The sequence below is a fragment of the Athene noctua genome, chromosome 5, assembly GCF_965140245.1.
Source record: "Athene noctua chromosome 5, bAthNoc1.hap1.1, whole genome shotgun sequence".
Classification (NCBI taxonomy): domain Eukaryota; kingdom Metazoa; phylum Chordata; class Aves; order Strigiformes; family Strigidae; genus Athene; species Athene noctua.
This window is the reverse complement of record NC_134041.1, coordinates 61,222,426-61,243,894: the sequence shown is the minus strand read 5'-3', so window position 1 is coordinate 61,243,894 and position 21,469 is coordinate 61,222,426. Positions and strand designations below refer to the sequence as shown.

Below are 21,469 nucleotides of genomic sequence, written 5' to 3'. Positions count from 1 at the left end.
GACTTTACTATAAATCCTGGTTTTTGCAAGTATTTTGATTTTAGCCAAGAAATTCCATGCTACCATTTTAAGTTATTCGAGTAACAAAAAATAAGAAAAATTAGTTGCATGCAAAAAGAATGTTTTAAGTTGTTGATTGGATGAAGTTAGAAGTGGCAGCAGTTACATATTTCAGATGCTGAACCACTCATTGTTCATACCAGGATTTGGAGGCATGCTAACAAAAAGCAGCCTTCCTTTCCTGGGGATAGGAAAGTAAGAACTCCACTTCCCTTCTGTTTACTGAGTCTGTGGAACCTTGCCAGCAGCACTTTACTTGGCTTTAACTTGAAAAATTAAAAAGCATCTTGATGTTTAAGAAAATTCACTAATGGGGAAGAACCAAATGATACTTTAAGTAGACTTTCATCTCCAATGTGAGTGCACAGTTATGTCCAGATGTACAACTGACTGTCTCATAGCAAAAAGTCTTGAAAGAATTAAAAAATTAAAAAACCCAAACCATGTAATATTGGCTAGCTTGTTTCTACAAGACTGCTTCCCTGCCACAGAAGCTTTCCTATAAATTCTCCTCTACTAGCTCAGCAATAAAACCAGCAGGACCAAGAGTAAATTAAATCCCATCCCTAGGTTACAGCAATTTGGCAAGAGTATTTGAATGCTAAATTAAGGACAGCCCAATACGGACTACGGGGACATTTCACGGTCATTTTAGGAGCACTCTGGAATTCTTGCATTAAGCAAATCTTTCAAAAACATTTACATATCTATGCCAAAGGTATTAAAGTGCATATTAGGCTTAGTGACAGCTTCAGAGTACACAGGTAGCAACTTCAACACTTAAACAGGTATTTAAATTTCCCAGTATCGGTCAGTATGTGCTAAGCATTTTTAAGACACACCAGTACTTCTTTCCAACAATAGCTAATGACAAGGTTCTAAGCAGGACAAGGCCATACAGGACTCTAGTTAGTCAAAAGAGCTTCAAATTAAGTTGTCTGATCCTTATAGTGTGGGGTCAGCAGAGAAAAAAAAAAATCAGAGCAACAAGTCTTCCTGTTACAGATCAGCTCTGGGAAAAAAGCATTTTGCCCAGTTTCCACAGCACAGTACTCAATAAGTCTGGAGATAGTAGTCCAGCAGTGTTAAATATTTATACAACTTCTGCTGATAAAGTTTCCAGGTGACAAAGATTGATACAAGAATAAGTAATGAAGACAGGTTACTGTTACAGAGGACTAGATGATTCAGCTAGAAGATTACCTAAAACTACACTCGAATATGATCAATTGAAAGTTCATTGACAATAATAGGTTTGAAGACACCTATGTAATAAGACATCTCAGCCAGCCCTCTTGTTTCAGCTGCAGCCCCACAGAGGACACTCATCAGCAACTGCCAGCAGATTCAAGGGAGAAGAGTCCTCAGCATGGGAATAAGGATAAATAGCTGGAGATTATATCTTTCTTCAGCCCTTTTAAAGCAGAAAAATAAATGTATGTTTACAGGACAGTTGCATCACTAGACACCAGAATATTGGTAGCAAGAAGGACAGTCCATTAAGTTTGTGACATCGTGATGACACTGCATCTGATGCAGAAACAAAATGCTTCCACTGGCCTAAGCAGCAACTGAAAGGAGTGCCTGGAGGAGCATAATTGATTCGGTAGCTCCACAGTGCACATGGAAAGATGACCAGATCTCAGGCTTATTACCTGATAATTTATTTGACAACAAGCTGGCAACTGCTGAAGTGTCATATGCTGGGGAAAGTTTGAACTCAGCCTTCATAAGCAGAGGAAGTACCTCACAATAAGCACACATGCAAGGATATTTGGTTGCCGTAACATACTAGACTTTCCAGGATTTGACACAGTCTCCCCTTTTATACTAGACTCCCTAGAGAGAAGGGGGAAAGCCTTTGTGTACCAAAGTGCTTGGTTTAGGAAATAAAATAAAAAAATTTAAAGAGCCACCAAAAAACCCAAACCACAACACACAGAAAAACCATGCTAAAAACAGTCATTGAGCATTTTCCCACAGCAAGAGGAGGTCATTACTGCAGTTTAGCCATCATTCATCATGAACAGCACATGCTGAACAGCACAAACAACCTGGATGAGAAGAGAAAGTGAGATGGCAGTCTGAAGCACTTCGTATCAGCAGATCTGAAAAAGGATGGCTGAACAGATCTGTAGAACGAGCACAGACAAAAACGGGACATGGAATTCAAAGAAAATTAAGTGATGCAACCGGAAAGAGGATGTGATCACAAATTTCAGAGATGAACCCTGAACTATTACTCTCAGAAACAAGACCTAGGGGTTACAGTAGCTATGGAGCCAAGCAGTTCCTAGAACAAGATCTGTCACAGGCTCACGCAGTGCTGTACAGCCCCCCTTTTCCTTCCTCCCCTGTTGCTAGTATGCCACTGCCATCTTCATTAATCTGTTCCTATTCAGCAGACCACAAACATCTGATCTATTTCAGCACTTAATCCATTCTGTTATCCTGGAACACACTTGAAACTTTACCTGTATTGATCATATTGCCAGGCACTACTTTAAATGCAGCGTCTAAACATTCACAGAAAGACCAGCACACACAGTAAATGAAGCAGAGTTTACAGCTAGTTTCCCTACCTGTCAGTAAATAGCTATCCAGAGATCTACTGGCAGCAGAATCTTTCTAGATAAATCTGACATATTAAAATAAATATTTACTATGGCTAGAGGAATTTGCAGCTGATTGAAGCTAAAAGAGCACTGACCTTATTTTACAGGAAAAGGCAGAATCAGAGATAGGCTTAACATTAAATCACAATGCATTCTACACCTGCTTTCATTTTATAGCTATGTCTTACATTTAGCTACAAATAAGTTCAAGTGTTCCTTTACTTTCAAATAGTCATCTACCAAAGTAGTCGTCATTCTTTGGGTTTTCATATAGCATTGAGAATTCAAGCCTTATAGTTTTGTAAAAGATTTCATCATTAGTTTCCACACTGTAACACGGAACAAAAAAATGCTTGAAAGGATTATTCAAAAAGGTGCAAGAATTTTATGCATGTAACATTGAGTCTCAGAACTTCAAACACAAATTTTTACTCTTTGTGAATGCAGTTCTCTATTTTTACAGAACCATGACAAACCAAAACACATACTGGAAAGGAGATGGAATTTGCATCTGCAGCTGTAACAATCACTTTGACAAATTCACATAATTGGGGGGTACTCCTTCATTGCAAGGAACAGTACATAATTCAATTTGAGCTACACAGTGTTATTTGCAGTATCACTGAATTTAAAACAAAGGGCATCAGCACTAAAAAGACCCCAGAATCTGCCACATACCTGTATGAAGCTGAACTTTACCAATGACTCCCTCTACCAGGCCCAGACAAATGGGATTCCAAGCCAGAAGAAGATCGGTGGCTGAAAAACAAAGAACAGAACTCCTGGTTTTTTTCAAGTAAACTCAACAGGACAATTAATCCCGTGATAGCCATTCTCTACACTTCCCTTCCTTAGAGAGCAGAAAATACATCATAATTCCTGCAATAAAGATACATATGCTGTTCAATTTTTGCTTATTACAAAGTAGCTATGACCAAATTAGTAAATTTCCAATTTTAAGCCCTACCCCAGATATTTCAAGAAAAAATACATATTTGGGCTACGGTAATTCAGTTTAACAGCAGCTTGATTCTTCTAATAAGAATTTACAACTTACCTGAAATTTTACATGGCTATAGTGAAACTGAATACAGCCCATTAAGTTAATAACGTTGCTTCAAAAACCTATCAGATGATAACTTCTAGCCCCAGCTCTCACATACCTATCCAGTTACTGTTAGCTTCACATCCTCTTTCTATATACATGCATACACACACACACACACACACACAATTCCTCTTTTGTTAAAGCACTCTCAACATCTACATGGAATACCAAAGCACACAAAGTTAAGTTTCAGGTTCCTAGTTCTCCTACTGTTAAAAAATTCCAGTGTATCACATAGGAAGTATAAGAGAAAGCAGGAAGGCAACACTATCATCTTTCTAATCTGTGAAGGGCACTCCTCTTAGCACACATTCAAGCCATCACTTACTACAAGTCAGTATGACAGTGTAAACATACAGAGTACCCTGTGGTCACACACACATTTTTGATACTTAGCAAGAGTTTAATAGTGGTGTAGTACCTGTTCAAGAGTTTAAGACTGTGTGAAAGAAGAAATTTTGTCTAATACTAAGTCAAATATTGTAAGTGAAAACAAATCCTTAAAAGCAATTAATATCTGTGTAGGAGAACAAACTCTCAAAGGCAAAGGAGAAGACAAGGTTTTGCTATATCAAGGACAAAGAAGCTTGCTATTATCTACCAAAACTCACTTGTTCCAGGGTGGAAAGAGTTTCTCCAGTTTTAACATCCAGACAAACTAAGTATCTTAGCTCCTGGTATAAGTAGACAAACATTTGGAAGAACAAAAATCACACAAAATCTTAAGATACAGAAGAATACAAATCATCCACCTACATATTTATAAGACCTTCGTTTCTTCTTGGAAGTCTGAGATCTCCAGGTGACAACTGACAGCTTGATAGCTTTTTATATACTTATTTTCAAACACTGTATCCTTCTTGAAACATCTGTAATAGAGACTTTGCTATTCCAAGAACGCACATTTATTCCTAGCTTTTAACATAACATTTAATGGTAAACCAGACTGCTAATTTCATCATTAAATACAAGCATTTACATGAGATACAGAAATGGTTTTGGTCAGTTTAGATCTAAACTGAACTCCCTTAAATAGGATCCATTACATGTGCTTGTGCACAGACAAGCAAGAACTAAGAACACATGCGAATTTAAAGAGATGCAGCTCTGCACTGCCTCCTGCAAACAATTTGTGTGAAACTAGGCTGTGCCATTTATTGGACTGTATCTGCAGAGAAACTCCTGGTTCTTCCCATTTCACTGTAAGAGTGCTACAGACAGTTTCTTGGTCTGTACAGATCCTGGTATGAATGATGACAATCAAACGAAGAGTTCTTCAGGACACTAATCCAGATCAGCACCAGTTGTGGGGACCAATTCCCATGGAGGCCACCAGAGACAAGACCACAGACAATCAATATGACTGGAAGTCAAGCTCAAACTTTATTAGCAAGCAAGTCCTTATACATTCTTGCACATTCTAAAAATAGCAGCAAGCCCTTATATACCTGTTGCTACCTTGCGTTACTCTTGCACATGCTTATTTCAAAATATAGCTCCCCTCAGTATTTTCTACAAGTGTTGCTACCCACACACAGCCAGTAGATAAATTCCTGCTTTTGTAATTCCAAAGAGTCCCTTCTTTATCAGTTTCTTCCTTAACAAACACATTCTTTTCTTCTGGCCTTCTTGCTTTTAGACATCATTAATCTTCTGACCCAAATGCTGGTTGTACTTTTCCAATGTCAGTGTGTGCAGAAAGTTCATACACACCCACAACCAGCAAATAAGTGACAGGGACTATGACTGAACAGTTTGATTTACACTCAAACCTTGCTGAAGTACCTAAACTCATTTAGTATCCATATGCCAAAGAGCTGTGCTCATACAAAACAAGTTTTAGGACAGCCTGAGCTCAGAGGTTCAGTCCAAGTAACATGCAAGAGCATCTGTATGCTGAGTGGAAAATCTGCACTGTCAAACTTACAGGAGAGGGGAACACAGGCAATTTTCCTCACTCCCAAATCTCCAGCCTTCTTTCCCAGTTCACCCACAAAATCCCAGAGTCTTGTCTTCACCCCTAGGAATTTTCTGGAGCTGTATTATCTCAGATTTCATGCACTTTTTGCTATCTTTGCAACTGACTTCTGCATTCCTATTCCATTGTGAGAGCTAGAAACCAGCTAGATACATCAAAAAGCCAAAAAATGCTAGGTACTTGGAGGACCAAATCACTGAAGGTTTACCGTAACCTAGTAACGTGGAATACCATCTAAGTATGATTTTTAACCCCCTGATTTTCTGCTATCACAACAGATATTAGTAGGAAAGCTCTGGATAGTGAGGTTTTCTTCTAGTAGTTTACAAGGGATTAAAAAAAAAAGAAAAAACAAGGTTTTGTTTTAATTACAGATAGAAAGAAACTATAGTTTAGACTTGCCGGCAAAAGGACATGAGGAAATTGGTATCGGGGACTGTAGGACAAGTGGGTCTTAAGTGGCTGTTCTATTTGTTTTGTGGGTTACTCTGACACACGTAGCCCTAGACATAATCACACGCAATGTCCAAGACTTCTCCCGGAATACTTTTCCCTAGTAGTACAGAGGCACAATGAGAACGGGTTCTAAATTCCAACTCCTATGTTCTTAGCATATAGATATGCTTTGGAAAAAAACAGAATGTATTTGGAGTTAAATGCACATTATACTGTAATAATTTAAAGACGGCAAATATGGATCCACCAACTGGGCAGCACTGGCTCTTGAGGTGAGTGCAGTTACCAAGCTACTAACAGTTTAAGGCTGTTTCAGAAAGAAATTTTCCATGGGGAAGGCAGGGCATAGGAAAAAAAAAATTACATATTTAGCAACATTTGAAGAGATTAACATGGTTTTTTTCAGTGTTCAAGAAAACCTAGATGCAAAGAAGTCTTACAGGAGATATGCCTGTAGGCTGTGAAAAAACACCAGTTGTGGAATCACACTGACTTTCTTTGTTGATGGTATCGCAAGACTTTTTCCTCAAACTATTTCTAGAGAACTTCCTATAGGAAAGAATGTGTGACAGCATAGAAGCAAGCAAGTTGTTTTAACTAAATAAAAAACACATCTGGTTCTGACTTTCTGATAAGAACTCTGTTACTGGTTATAGCTCAGTTCCCTGCATGACAGCTGTATCTCAACTCAGAGCCAACACCCTATCATGCTGAGTAAATATCACTACAGTAAATACCAATGTGAACCTCTTGCTCTTGAGGAGTAACACTCTGGAAACGTAAGATGGATGAACCAAATTAAAAGGTTCAACTATTGCTACCCCACGCATTCCCAAAGAATATGGGCCTTCATGTCAAGTGCAGTCCTATTTACTCTGCTTTGGAAGCTGTCTCTAACTTTTGTCTAACTATAAAACCATTCAGGACTGTTTGCTTGCAGTCATTTAGTCTGGCAATTCTAGCAACAACTACCTTCAGCCATCATCTTGTATCTTTGAAAGCTATAACCACTTAATCTTTGCTTATGTAACAATTTTAAATATAGAGAGATCTAAGAAAGTTAATGGCAAGCCCGTAGGGGATTAGTCTTTAACTGTAAAATATAGTAGAATTTAAGAGGCAGTGTAAGTTGGTAGACACTGATACATGTTACAGAAGGTATTTACATCTTTTTAAAGCCAAGGGGAAAGTAACCATGCAAAACAAAACTGAAAATCCTCAGTTAAAAGGTTTTGGACAGCATTCATAAGAGATATTTGGCCACATTTCTGACTGCTGAATACTGAAACAACACATGGCAAGATTGGAATATTTTTTTTTAAAGAAATGCCTTATCAATAAGAGCTACAACAAGGCTTTATCAAAGGAAACACTGGAGTTTCCTCTATACCCAAAACAGAGTGAATGCTTTGAGATATAATGTGAAATACAATTTATCAATAGTTACTCTTGCTTCCGCACACAAACTTATCTTTCTATAGATATACTAGCCATCTAGTGATCTCTTGAAACTCAGACAGCCAGGAATAAAGACTTAGCAACCTAAAACCACAACACAATGTTGTTGAAGCAGACTTCTTACAGTATTGTGCTTGTGATAATGAGCACTGTCAAAACAGCCATTGCTCTTCAATGCAGAAAGTGGGAAGATGTGTACAGAAAGAGTCACTACAAGCAGCAAGGTGAGCCCCATGAAAGATCTTCCCCGACTCCAGGAGTTCTCTGGTGTCCTCATATGTTTTAACTTGAGACAACTGCCAAGGTTTGATAGACCTTAATACATGCCCTTAATACTCTGAGGTGCATGCTTGCTTACCAACTTTCCAGCCCAAAGTACAAAATTGCTCATTCGTTCCCTTATCCCACTAACTAAATTCAAGCTATTGAAATAAGCATCACCTCTTTTTGCTAATTCCTGCCAGAGATTAATGACTACCGACTATATATTTACCATTCACAGTGATTGTATCAGCATTGTAGTTGCAGCACAATAGAATTTCCGTCACAAATTCGGAACAAAACCAGCTTTGATGTGATTACTTCCACCATCACCCCTCAGAGCTTACCAGCAGTGATGCAGGGCCATGCAATACCAGATAAAATTTCTTTAATTCCTTGTGTTTACACAAACATAACCCTGAAAAAGGTGATACAAAAGCAACTTGGAAGAGCATCAAAAGCCAGAAGTGCTTTCTAGCTCTTTCTTCAGTCTACCACCAGCAGAGTTGATCCTAGGTCAGGCACAAACTGATAAGAAAACAAACTGCTGCTTTGGGATAAGCCACTTGCTCAATGCTGAATGACTCTAGGCAACTCTGAAGAGTTTAAGGAGGGGGGTTGTCAGCCTCCACTGGGGAAAAGGCAAGAAGAAAAAAAAGATTTCATTTGTAATCACTTGAATCCAGCCCTTACTACTGAGGCACTGCATGGTTCAATCCCCCAAACAGCTATAACTATTTATCTTCCAGTCTTGCTATAGTTCAGGGAGTATACTCCTCTTATCTTCCTCAAACTTTGTTGGCTTTCAGGAATGGACCTTGGCTAGAAAGTGTTTTCTGTTAGTGGACTCAGTATAAACATACAAAATGTCGCTAAACTTCAAACTCAGTTTATACATAAGTATATAAACAGTCATAAATGCATGCTATTTCTCAAAAATTCTTTCCATAGCCTGACAGTGTAGCAATTCTCACAATTCAACATAAGCAGTATTTATTTATACAGAAAAAGTAAGTTAAGTAACCCACTGTAAACAGCCAAGGTAAACCTTTCAGCTCTGCTAATGTAGTTCTTGTTACCTGAAGTGTGAACTTTTAGGGAAAAAACTTCAATACTATTTTTAAATAGATTTGATTTTTTTTCTTCTTTAAACTGTGTCTGCTTTAGATCAAAGACAACTACAGGACTTTATTATTAGCACTATCTGACCCTTTGGACCTCTTGGAGCTTTTCAAAAGAAAGTCTGTTTCCAAGTTCTAGTTCATCTTTGAATAGTGTTCCAAAATATCAACCAAGATTAAGAGATTACAAACTGGCAAGACTTAAGGGTATAAACATGAACTTTTCTCTTGTAGAAAATAAAGTACTAATGCAAACAAGCTTCAGCTAATTAAATTTTCCTTTCAGCACAGATTTCTGAATATATATTTAAGCTACTATAACTGCAGAACAACATATTAAAACATTCAAGATTACAGATACAAACTCTTAATTGTCATGAAGTGTTAATTTACTTGCATATTCTCTCCCAAACTTCAAAGTTATCCCTTCAGCTAATCACCTGTTTTAATTAGTCATTTATACAGCCTGTGCTGTTTGTGTTACTCTTGATAGTCCTCAATCACTTAGAACTGAAATGCTCTGCTTTAAGAGAAATTAAGTCACCACTACTCCACAATCTGCCCACACACACACAGAGCTAGGCTACACTAGGAATTTTTTAAAAAAAAAATAATCCCAGTTAGTCTTCTCATTGCTACTACACCTTACAGCCTTGCTAGAAAGCCTGCTTATCTTTTAATCCCCAGTAATGAGAAGCAGGTATTCCAAACAGTAATTCAATGCAAGTTTCTTACAAAGTGCTTGCCTCAACTGCAGAAGTACGGCAGACTACGAAGTACGTATGTACTCACATGTGTCTAGGAAAATGAAATAGCGATTTTGTTTCTCTGGACATTTTTGTGCAGTACCTCAGACTAGATGAACAGGAACGGTTCAAGTACAATTCAGGTTTTCTAGTGACAGATTAAAAGCACTGGGGATGGGAGTATACAATACAAGTTTGTATTATTGATGCAAAAGCAGGATGCAAGTCCTAGAGAAAGCACCTAACCAAAATGAATGCTTACTCATTTTGATAAAGAACACTTCTTTGCATTCTGTTGTGGTCATAAAATCCCCTGAGTCACCAGGCATTGCTCAGGAAACTTAAAAACATACAGAAAATGTTCAGTTGTCTGGAGAGTATCCAGCACTACAAGTAATTGCACAAGGAAGTCCTGTACTAGAAGTGGTAACAAACTGCTCTTATCAGTTGTGACCAGGTGAAACATCTTCCCTCCAAACAGAATTTGACCCTGTAGATCACTGGTCTGCAAACGTCATCACATACCACATCAGTAAAATACATTTCAGCATGCACCTGAAATATATGTATATTTAAATTATATACATGTTCTACTGAACTAATACTACATACGTTATAAAAACATATACAAAATAGAGTTTAAATGGATGAAATAAAATAACTTTAAAATAGTGTTTCTCTTTATTAATGGTACAAAGTATTTTCTTCCCACACCCCAATGGATTGTCTTGTGCATCCCTGAGGTGCATGCACCCCACTTTAGAGACCTGCAACGAGCTGTTAGATGCATTTCAACCGTCTGAAATGGGAGTCACCTCCTCACCCCTTCCACAAACCTGTAAACATCATTCCATAAGAGATCAGTAGGGACTCTGTTAAAATGCAAATAGGTGCTAAGCCACTGAAGCTCAGTGGGTTGGGTTTTTTTTCCATTTAGACTTTCCCTTTATTCTTCTATCCTGCTCAACTCTGCTAGCAAACACAAACACATACTTTCTCAGAAGTGATACATGTAAGGAAATAATATCTTTTATCCTTCCAAAAGTAACAACACTGTACTAAATATTATTACAGACCAACACACATTCCCATTTTCAGTTGCTATTTTAACAAAGCTCAAGTTGTTTGTGGGTGTATTCTTAAAGCCAGAAAAGCAGTAGGTTGTCTGCAATTTTTTTTAATCCTATTTACTTTGTAAGAGGGAAATTATCATGTAGGCAGAAGAAAGATTTTATTCAAACTACTCACAAAACTGACAGTTTAAATGCTGTGTTCACTCATTCTGAAGATATGCTATTGTAAAAAAAAAGTTTGCTCAACAGTTACAGCTATACTCAAAAGAGAATGCAAGAAATCTATCCCATCCTCAAAAGATTTAAACATAAACATTAACTGAGCAGAAGGATTTCATGATTATGAAAAACAGCTTTATCACTAAATATTTCATTTATCTTATGACTTATGTTAACACCCCTTAAAAGCCATGAGAGAAATACTGGTATAGCTGTAGTGAGCCAAGTCTAAGCAAGGTAAGGTTTTTCCCTTACTGTCACCTTTTCTTCTCCCTCCATAATTAACCTTCCTCTGACTGCTGAACTAATCAAACTCAAAGCAGAAGAATTATGGATTGGGAACATCCATTTCAAACACTAAATAATGGAGTTCTACTCAAAAGCTTGGCACATATGTTTCAGGAACAGAAAGTAAAGGATTTCATGCCACACATACCACAACCTTCCCCTTCCCACCCACCCCTTTTTTTTTAAAAAAAAAACCCAAACCTGTTGCAGACAAATTGACTATTTAATCAAATGACCACAAGCAATATATCATTTAAACATCACTGTAAGACATTTCAGTACAGGAAAAAACTTAAGCATTAGCCATACTTAGGGAAGTTGCTGTTTTTCCTAAACAGACAAGAAGAAAAATTGAAAATTAACAATTAATGATACACCAGTACATTTGTCATTTATATTTTGCAACTACCTCTTGGGCAAAGCCATATAATTCTAAATTTGGCTGAGTTCTGTTCTGCACAATGCTGGCATATTACTGAGATGATTTACTTCATCTCAGTATGATCTTGCCAACTATCCCTTATGTTATCAGAGATAAAAACTTACTACATTACTCAAAGTAGAACATAAATTTTTTGAGCTCAAAGTATGTTCAAGTAGCTTGCTTACAGTTTTTCAAAGACACCATGAACACTGTTTCAGGGCTCCTCTGCAACTAAGATTTCTTCCTTAAAAGGAAGAACCTAAGTGTCCAAGTGGAATTCCATTCATTGCAGTTCAACTTTTCAAGAAAAAAAAATCTTTTCCCTGTTTTTATTGGAGAAATTAGAGGCATATGGAACAAGAATATACAACTGATCATCAAGTATTAATATTCCTGTTTATCAAAGCAGAGCTTTCATAAAAGAGGATTTTTGCAGTATTTCTAAATTTCTCCTCTAGAAACACATCCACATTTTACTCTTGATACTCATTCCTATTATTTTGTTTCCTATGAAGACATGCAGAATGCAATCACATTAACAAATAAGGAAATACTTAGAACATGATCAGCCAATAGAACTGATGATCATCAGCTGGAAGTGATAACTCCAGACAGGAATTAGACCACTTCACAAAAGGTTTAAAGGGAGGGAGAAGAAAAACCTGCATATACCCATAGGCACCATCCTCCTCAGTGGACTCTGTTTTCATATTCTACCTTACAATAAGCATTATTTCCTGGTTAAGATTTTTGCAAGTGATACTTGCAAAAGTGAAATGACTGAATCATGACTGAAAATAAACTGGGTAAAGTTTTGTTGTTGTCATTTAAATAGAGTTAAATCATCCTAGATCAAGTTAGATTACTGGATCAGGATAACAGGTTTTCAAGAAATACAGATTTAGTTGTGCGTGTGAATTTTGCAATTAGACTAGCCATATGCATTTTTGTAACAAATCCAGAATATGCAATGAACAGAAACTTGCTATAAACTTGTTATTTTAAAAAGTAGTTAACACTAAAACAAATTTTGAGTTACCAAATTTGTAACTTACTCTTTAAAGACCTATGTATATTAAAAATTCATGTTCTTTATAACATTAACCATGAATCATGAAATCTCTAAAGACTGACAAAAAAGCTTTCATCAGTAATCTCAAATCTTTGAAGGGAGAAGAGTACACTCTGCCAATTTCTGGGCCCTGAGCCTCAATATACAACCTTAACAGAACAAGTTTCTGAAACACACATTCAATATTTAAGCTATATATGAGACCTGTTTGATATTGCACTGAATAATTTGATTCTCAAAGAAAATTCTAAACCACCATCTGAGAAGTCTCACAGTTCAAGGAAAGCATTTAGTAGAAGTTATTGCAGAGTCCCTTGACATCTCAGGGCTCCCACTGCACCTGCTACACCACACAGCAGTTTGGAAGAGAAGCAAGAGAAAGTGTCTTGTTCTCAGCCTCACTCTCATTACCAGAAACTGCCCACCAAATCATGCCCTAAAGTCACCCAAAACCTTCAGGTAAGGGTCTTCAATGTCTCAGTTTAAGAAGCTGCAGCACTAACCATGCTTTCTGGGGCATAACTTCAGCCATATAAGGTCTCTCCTGTATGTTTAATAGTATTAATTAAAGACCATTTAAAAAAAAAAAATCACAATCCAATCTACAATAGTTGTTTTCCTAAAACATAGGTGGCATATCAAATAAACAGTTGCCTTTCACTACAGTTCAGACAGTTTAAAACTTAAATGACTTATTAAATGAAATATTGCCCACACTGTTAAACTGTGAAAGAATTTAGTAACAACATTATTCACAGATTAAAAAGCCACAAGCCTTTTATACAAATGCAGACCTTTCTTAATTGAAACCCTGCTACGTGTCTGCCTTCCATTCTAAATATTTTAGTTGCAGTTAGTCTGCAATTTCCTATTCACTATTTAGTTAATACTAACCCATGAGATCAAAGATGAGTCTAACCCTCTGCTAGCAAAATTCAAGCCACAAAAATCCACCTGGATTACAAATTCATTTTAATTCTTGCAAGAAACTTTTCCCCTTCACAAAGCAAGCAACTTTGATTTAAAAAAAAGCAACAGCACATCAAGATTAAGAGGTTTTCATATATTTATTTAAAACCCAAAGTCATTTCAGTGTGGGCAGGAACCTATGCATCCCAGTTGGGACAAGTTTGGCATTTCCAGACCTCTTCATAAAAGGGGAAGAAAAAAAAGCAACAGGAACACTCTTGTTATATTCAACTTGTCATCCACTTCTAAGACTCAGCAGAAAACTAGACAAGAAACACCTCACCAATTCTCACCAGGTTAGGACATATCATACTATCAGCCTATTGAAGTCTCAGTTGTAGGCTTACTGTGCTCTGTAAAAAGAATCATGGATGGAATTATAAAGTATATCTTATTTAATGAAAGAAAAAGATAATTTTTCTCTGGTAAATACATTTGAAGATCTTGCCTCAGTCAAAAGCTGCAAAATTGATGTATGTAATAGTGAGACAAAGGATACACAGCAGCCCACCCCTCTCCCCTAGTCCTCTCTGTTCTCTTTTGCAGGAAGGAGCAAGCAGCAGCAGGGAACTAACTGCAAGATTTTTTTAAGCATACATTCTCGCTGGGTTGAAGCTAATACAGATCAGTTCTGACATCTGGTTTGTCACATACGCCACAAGTATGTTGTGCTGACAACTAAGAAAGGGTACAGAAAAGAGGGAACAGAATGAGCAGGCAAGGGTGAGAAACAGTTCAGTTACCATTGCAGCTAAAGTGTCAAAAAACAGCTTGAGGTTCCTTATGAAGCAACTTGAAATATGGAGAGAATTCTTCAAATGCTACAGCTACCTCCTCTGGAATTTATTTTCCAGGATAGGCAGGCAGTTTCTAAGACGTACTACTGAAATTCACAGAGTCGATTTTGTATGAAATACTAGCAAGAGTTAACTCTCGGCCGTCACCCCTCAGAGCCATGATTAGGACTGTTCTGTAGCCTGAAGCCTACCGATACATCTATAGGTATCAGTGGCACTGCTCATTATATCAAGGCCTTCACTTGAGCATTTACAGGTGTTAGACTTCAAACAAAGGAACTACTCTTCTCCAGTCTACAGTCATGAAGCACAGCTCAGGAATTCTGACAAGTAAATGCTGTATGACTCCTGTAACATCTTTGAGGAGTAAGGCAAGCGCATATAGCTAGACTATTAGATGGCCTTATGATTTGTGATTCAGAAATGTCACACAAATAAATGCTTATTTGCCTCTAATTATAGCTCCAGAGGTACAACACATCTTAACACCACCTTACTCTTACAGGAAGAGGTGAAAGTGTCTTTCAGCATGAAATCCCCAAAAAGTGTTAGAATAATTCCAATCTGTGTATCACTCAAAACATCTAATAGGGGTTTTTTTTTCCTCCAGGGTGGTTGAAACCTGCACTACTACCAGTAACAGTTTTAGTGGCAACTATTTCCAATCTTATTTAGTCTGGCATTACTGCCCAGAATATTACCAAGGCCAACACAATGATAATATTTTATGGAGGTGAAAACATCTAGTCTCATCCCTTTTTCTGCTGCTAAGAAAATGGTGAGGAGAATTCAGTGTCTTCAGTACTTTTGCTCTTTTGTCTATGTGTACGCACATGCATATATAAATACATAGTTTATACCAACATCATCAATAAGACAATGTTTGTAATCCATGTAGAACTACCAGTCAAGAACAGCCAAGCAGAGCATAAACAGAGTAAACCAAGAGTTAAATCCCAGTCAAGACCTGGTGTAAGGTATTTAAAGCATGGTTGAACTCCACATCTTTTTTTTCACAGAAAAATACACTGTAGACAGCTAAATTCCAAAAAAAAAAAATCTATGATGCCAAAGTGATTCATGGATTTCCTGCAGGTGACTCATTAGTGCTTTCACTTCAGAGAAAAAAACACCAGAAACATCTTGTAAACACAGGCAGACATACTTCAAACTAGGGCCAACCTCAGACTTTGCTTATAGCAAATATTTACCAAGGGGTTTGTTGCCTTTTTTAATTCAAGCTGTTCTCCCCATGATTCAAAGAGGTCAGAAATACAGCATTCAAGATTAGCAAATTTCTGAACATGCCTTTACAGTTGAGGGAGGAGAGTATTATAAAACATAACAACAGCTCAAGAGTCAGACCTATCATATAAAGCAACATTTTGCAAGGTTTGCCAGTATTATCCATTTCACTCCATGAATGTATAAATATTCATTCAGAGCAGCCTCTGTGGGACAGAATAACAGTAAAGCCTCCAAAAACAAGACACATAGATTACAGCCTTTTGACAGACTATTCAACATGTCAATGAACACAAATTATGACTTTGTTTTTTTAATATGGCAATGACTCATCACACAGTCATCTGTTTACTCATTTCCGGTCAGTGGCCTTGATTATGAATGGTCAAATGTAATAAAATTGTGAACTTGAGGATATCCAGCTTTATCTTAACACAAGCAAGAGCTATTTGACCTAAGAAATACTTCTTGTGAGAGAACTATTTCTTCCATGGGCTTACTTTCAACATACTAAGGTATTTCATTTCACAGCCCTAGAGTCCACTTTCAATAAGACGATCCACAGACAGGCTTGGAAAAACACACTGAAACGGGAAAGTGTGACTAACCATCAAGAGTTTCAAGCAGACTAAAAGACTTCAGTATCGTATTACCTTTCATTAATCTGTAGGTCAGACACAATAGGGATCACATGTATACTGGCTGAAAATTTAAAGGTAGGCTAAGGACAAAATCCTGCTGAACGGCATTCAGACAGACTCCTGGGCACTGGTAAAGCCTCCATGAAGTTAATGGACTTCAAGGAGGGGGGGGGGAAAAAAAAAAAAAAAAAAAAAAAAAAATCACAGCAATGGCTACATAAAAACAAGTCACCGATACTTTTTAAGTTAAAGCTTTCAAACAACAATCTTCTAGAACTACAGTTCGCTAGTTTGTGCTTTTACTACTCTGGGTCAAGTAAGAGCTTTTATGCCTATGCAGATGATAATAACTACAGCAAATAAAAAAACCTAGGGGGTGGGGGTGGGGGATCTGCAAAAACATGCATTTCATTGACTAGCAGTATTGTTTCCTAGCTTAATATTAAGTATTTTGTAAGGCGATTTATAAATCAAAGTATTACTGGACTTTCAAGCACAAATGAAGTTGCTGGACAAGAATAAGTCACATTCACATTAGACTGTAATTTTGTCTAAGAGATGTAAACAAATTGCACAGACAAGACAAAAGCATTAGCCTGACTCAAGTATGAAAACATAAGAGACCAGTACGAAAAACAGTTCTTTGTATAAACACAGATAACAACGGTATTTGCTGTTTACATGTAAAGTTATTCCAGCCTTTTTATGAGTATACTGAACTCAAATCGTCAACATAGTCATATACACGCTTAACTGGCTTTTTCGACGTAACATGGATTCCCATTTTAGAAAACTAAGTAGCATCTGTGCAGCCAGCCATATGCTTGACAAAATAGCCAGCTATTCAGAGCACTTTTAACTTATAAGCAGATACACTTTGGTCCTTTACATCTAAGCTACGTGTATTACTCAAAGCAAGTGAATTTCCAAGGACGGTATTTCATTTTATAGACACCTTTACTGACTAACCTCCCAGATCAGACATTATCATTACCGTTGTTTCAAGATTTCTGTTAACACAACTCACACTACTATTTTTATTCCCACTACCTTCTCTGCAGCCTGACATTAATACACACAACCCCGCTCTGTAATAGTCACTTACACTGCCTATAGTCACTAAAAAAAATTTGAGAGCATTTTACAAGTGGAAACACCTGTGCCCTTTCTCCTAAAAGAAGAGACAACAGAATACATTTGTTTAGAGCCGCAACCAGCCTGTATCAGAGAGCATCACTGGTACAGGGCTGGCACCGACACAAGATGGCCCTTTCCTATTTAATGATGCTCCTGCGAGGGTGACCGGGGGCATTTCCACATTACAAACTACTCAGGTGACGCACGGGGAGGCGGCAGGGGCAGCCTGACTTTATTTGTAAAGAAACAAACACACGCCGCACGAAAAACAATCCCCCCGCCCGCAGAAGGGACGTTTCTCGCCGGGCCACGGACACGCGTGACCCGCTGCCCCGCGCAGGGCAGCTGCCTCCGGCAGCGCGGGGACGGTCGCAGCAGCCGGGGCTCGTCCCCGGGGAACCGGGGCGATGGAGAGAGGCGGTCCCTCCCTCCCGCCCCACAGGACCGACCCACGGCACCTCCGGGGCGAACCTCGGCGGCTTCGGGGCGGGCCCCTCCGCCGGCCCCCGGAGGCAGCGCCGCCACCGCGCGAACCCCCCGCGACCCTCTCCCCGGCCATTGTCAGCCGCACCCCCCTCCCCGCGGCCCACCGAGGGCACCCGGGCGGGGGGGTCCCGGCCCGCCCTTCCCCACACAGGAAGCGGGCACGGCGGCGCGCCCCGGCCCCGGCGCGGCGGCGGGGGCTCACCGGCTCTCAGCTGCAGGCTGCCGTCCCGCCGGCTGCACCAGAGCGCCCGCTCGCCGCTCTGCAGGATGTAGTGGTCCTTGGCTTGGAACAGCTCCATCCCCGCACGACGCCGCCGGGACGGAGCGAGGGCGAGCGGGGCGCTCCCGCCGCTCCGCAGCTGCCGCGCGCACACCGGGCGGAAGGGGGAGGGCCGGGACCGGGCGCGCTCCCGGGAGGAACGCGGAGCGGGGCTGCGCGGCGGCGGCGCCGCAGGGAACCCAGCGCGTCCCCGGGCGGGCGGGGCGGGCAGGCGCGCGCACGAGCCCCGAGTTCCGGCCCCGCCGCCGTACGTCACGCCGCCCGTCAGCCCCTCGCCGAGGGCTTATAGGCTGCAGCGCCGCGCGGGGCGGGGCTTACGGAGCGCGAAGGGCGGGGCTCCCGTTCCCGCCCGCCGGTCGGTCCCGCCCGCCTTCCCGCCCTCCCTCGCCGTCCCCCCGGCCCGGTCCCCTCAGCCAGGGAGCGAGAGAGCCCGAGGCCGGCAGAGACAGCGAGGAGCGGGGAGGGGGCCCGGGCCGCGGCGGTGCGGCGGGGAGCCGGACGCTCTTCCCTCCGCGGCGGGGGGATAACGGGCGATAACCCCCGCGGGCGGCTGAGGTCTGAGGGAGGGGCGCGCGCCCCCCGCCCTCAGCGCCGGCGACTGCCCAGCATCCACGGTCGCCCGCCGGGAGCGAGGCGCTGCCCGGCCTGGCTCCCGGGCGGCCCCGGGTCTCCCCGGCCCGCGGTCGCCGGCTCTTGGTGCCGGGAGGAGGAGTGCCGGGCCCCCGCAGGGCCTGGAAGCCTTCAGCAGCAGCGCAAGCCGGCAAAGCCGCAGGAGGCGATACCAGCCACCACAGACGAAGCGGTTGCAACCAAGTCTGTATCCCCCCAAGCTTTTCCAGCTTTTCCCGAGAGGGAGCAACTTTAATAATTGGTGGAAACAGGCAGGAGTTGGTACCAACTAGCGGTGAAAGGAAATCTCAACACCATAGCACAGGACTCATTATGATTTTAAATATTTATACAGACAAGAGCACCTCCTGACACAAGGGTAATTATACCCTCTCTCTTCTCTCCAGGCAACACTGGAAAATGTACGAGCAAACCCATCACTGCTACAAACCCTTCCCAGCCTTACCGGCTACTTGTCCACAGGTTTCCAGAGCTTTTGTTTGTTTACAGAAGCTGAAGTCTCACTCCCTATAAAATTGAAGTAGAAATGGACATAGACAAAAAGCATCCCATCGTGCATACAGCCATTTGGGAGCAGCTTGGTTTGTTGAAAAAATACCTTCAGTATATCTTGGAAAATTAATGGTGCATGTAAGTAAGTAGTTTTATATAGTACTGGAAAACCAATTTTCTCATCTTTTTATTTATTTCCATCTATGCTTCTTTCTTAAAAGAATGATCGATTTTTTTAAAATGTCTCTAGACAGGCTTTATATTATTTTGAATGCAGTTTAAGATTTTTCTTTCAAATATAAGGTCTGACCTCTGATGTTGCTTTTTTCTTTTCAGTACTCTTAAATAATATAGGAATGTTATGAATGGAACCAAACAAGTTGATTTGATAATAGATGCTAGTATCTCTTAACATTTTGCCCAGGGCAGGTATGCAAAAGGACGCGCTAGTCTTTCTTTTTTGGCTACACATCCCGATTTTGAAAATGCTACGCTTCGTGGATGCCCTACAGCTTCCAGTGTAGCCTCTGGCCTGCCCAATTCTTGTATGTAGCAGTCAATGCCATTGGTAGAATGCTGGCAATGTTAGTAGTTCAGATCACTGCTGCAGGTACTGGGTGAAAGAAGGGTTTAGATGACTTCTCAGCATTTTAATAAATCCATCTCTTTAATTACTTTCTTCTAGATTTTCCCATAAGCACACTCACGTATTTTCATAGGCATATCAAACATACACAAAAATGCAGTACAGGGATGGATTGGTTTCCTAGCAGAACAGCGTAGTGCTATTTTCTCACTTGTAAATGAAATACATTTATAGTGCCAAAAAATGAAGCCTAGCCCCAGTACAGAAGGCGTTGTGAAATTTCAGGTAGAATGAATGGATCACAGAGCTGTGATTGCAATAGGACGGTTTTTGTGTCTCTAACCGAAAGCTCCTGGTGTTCAAAGTGAGCTGTGTCTGTCAGTTTTTGCTGCCTAAAGGGAAGAGTGAGGAGCAGCAAGAGTCTCGGGTTTTTCAAATGCTCAGCTCAGTAAAATGATTGCTGCAGCGTCTCCTGGAGAGAAGGCACTCTGTGAGCCTGCAAGGAAGCTGGCAACTGACATCTAAAAGAGATTCTTGAGTTTTGCTCTTCTCCTCTCTCTCTTCCCTGCCTTACGCTATGAGCAGGGCAGAGGGACAGTACTTTAGATAATGAGTCACAGGCAGCAGGTGTCTTAGCAGTAGTAGCTGCAGCATTCCCCTTTTCACAGAGAAATGTGTGAAGCCTTAAGGAAGAAAGAAATTTGAGAATTATTTGGAGCCAAGATTTGCAAAGATAGGAGGTGAGGCAGACTTTTGAGAAGTTAACTCTCAGTAGATAGAGGAATCTCTTTTAGACATCATTTGTACACCCCGGCCTGCCTGAAATCGTTTGTCACTCTTTTCTGGACAGTGAAAATAAACACCTTATTCAATGGTACCATTCCTTCATTTCACCGTGTAAATGTAAGTATTTGACTTTTACATATACACTGAATTAATTATCTGAGACCATAAAGTCTTTTAACTAGGACGATTGATATTATATTGTAAGAACAAATGATAATCAATATGGAAATGACAGTAAGGAAGGTGCCTTGTCCCCTGCTATGGACTCCACCCACTCAGAGTGGCTCCCTAAACAGTTGACTTGGCACTTGTCACACAACAGGAGAGGGGGAATCTGTAGCTGGGGCATGGAAACTAGCAGCTGAGGGCAAAGGTTCCAGAATGAGTCTGTTCTGTCAGTGGCAGATCCATTTTGGGAATCTCCCTCCCCTGCCAGAGGTTTTTTTATCATGCCAAATCAAGAGTGACTTCCTTTGGACACTCTGTGGCTGGGGTACTGAAGCCTCTGCTGACAGAGGGGGATGGACTACTGGGGAGGTTA

At 40.4% G+C, this 21,469-nt stretch overlaps 1 protein-coding gene across 11 annotated transcripts in view; it reads right to left on the bottom strand.

Annotated features, from left to right (window-relative positions):
• Window positions 1-18,622, bottom strand: part of INPP5F (inositol polyphosphate-5-phosphatase F) — a 47,471-nt gene extending 28,849 nt beyond the window's left edge. For 5 of the 11 annotated variants that reach the window (XM_074907840.1, XM_074907842.1, XM_074907841.1 and 2 more), the window contains exons 1-2: window positions 18,357-18,620; window positions 3,354-3,434 (exon numbers count right to left, since the gene is read on the bottom strand). In XM_074907840.1, the coding sequence (XP_074763941.1) occupies window positions 3,354-3,434; window positions 18,357-18,453 (178 nt within the window). In that variant the 5' untranslated portion in view covers window positions 18,454-18,620. Of the gene's footprint in view, window positions 1-3,353; window positions 3,435-18,356 lie in introns of all 11 variants that reach the window. The other 6 variants (XM_074907846.1, XM_074907839.1, XM_074907845.1 and 3 more) reach the window with 3 other exon arrangements.
• Between the last annotated feature and the right edge of the window lie 2,847 nt (window positions 18,623-21,469).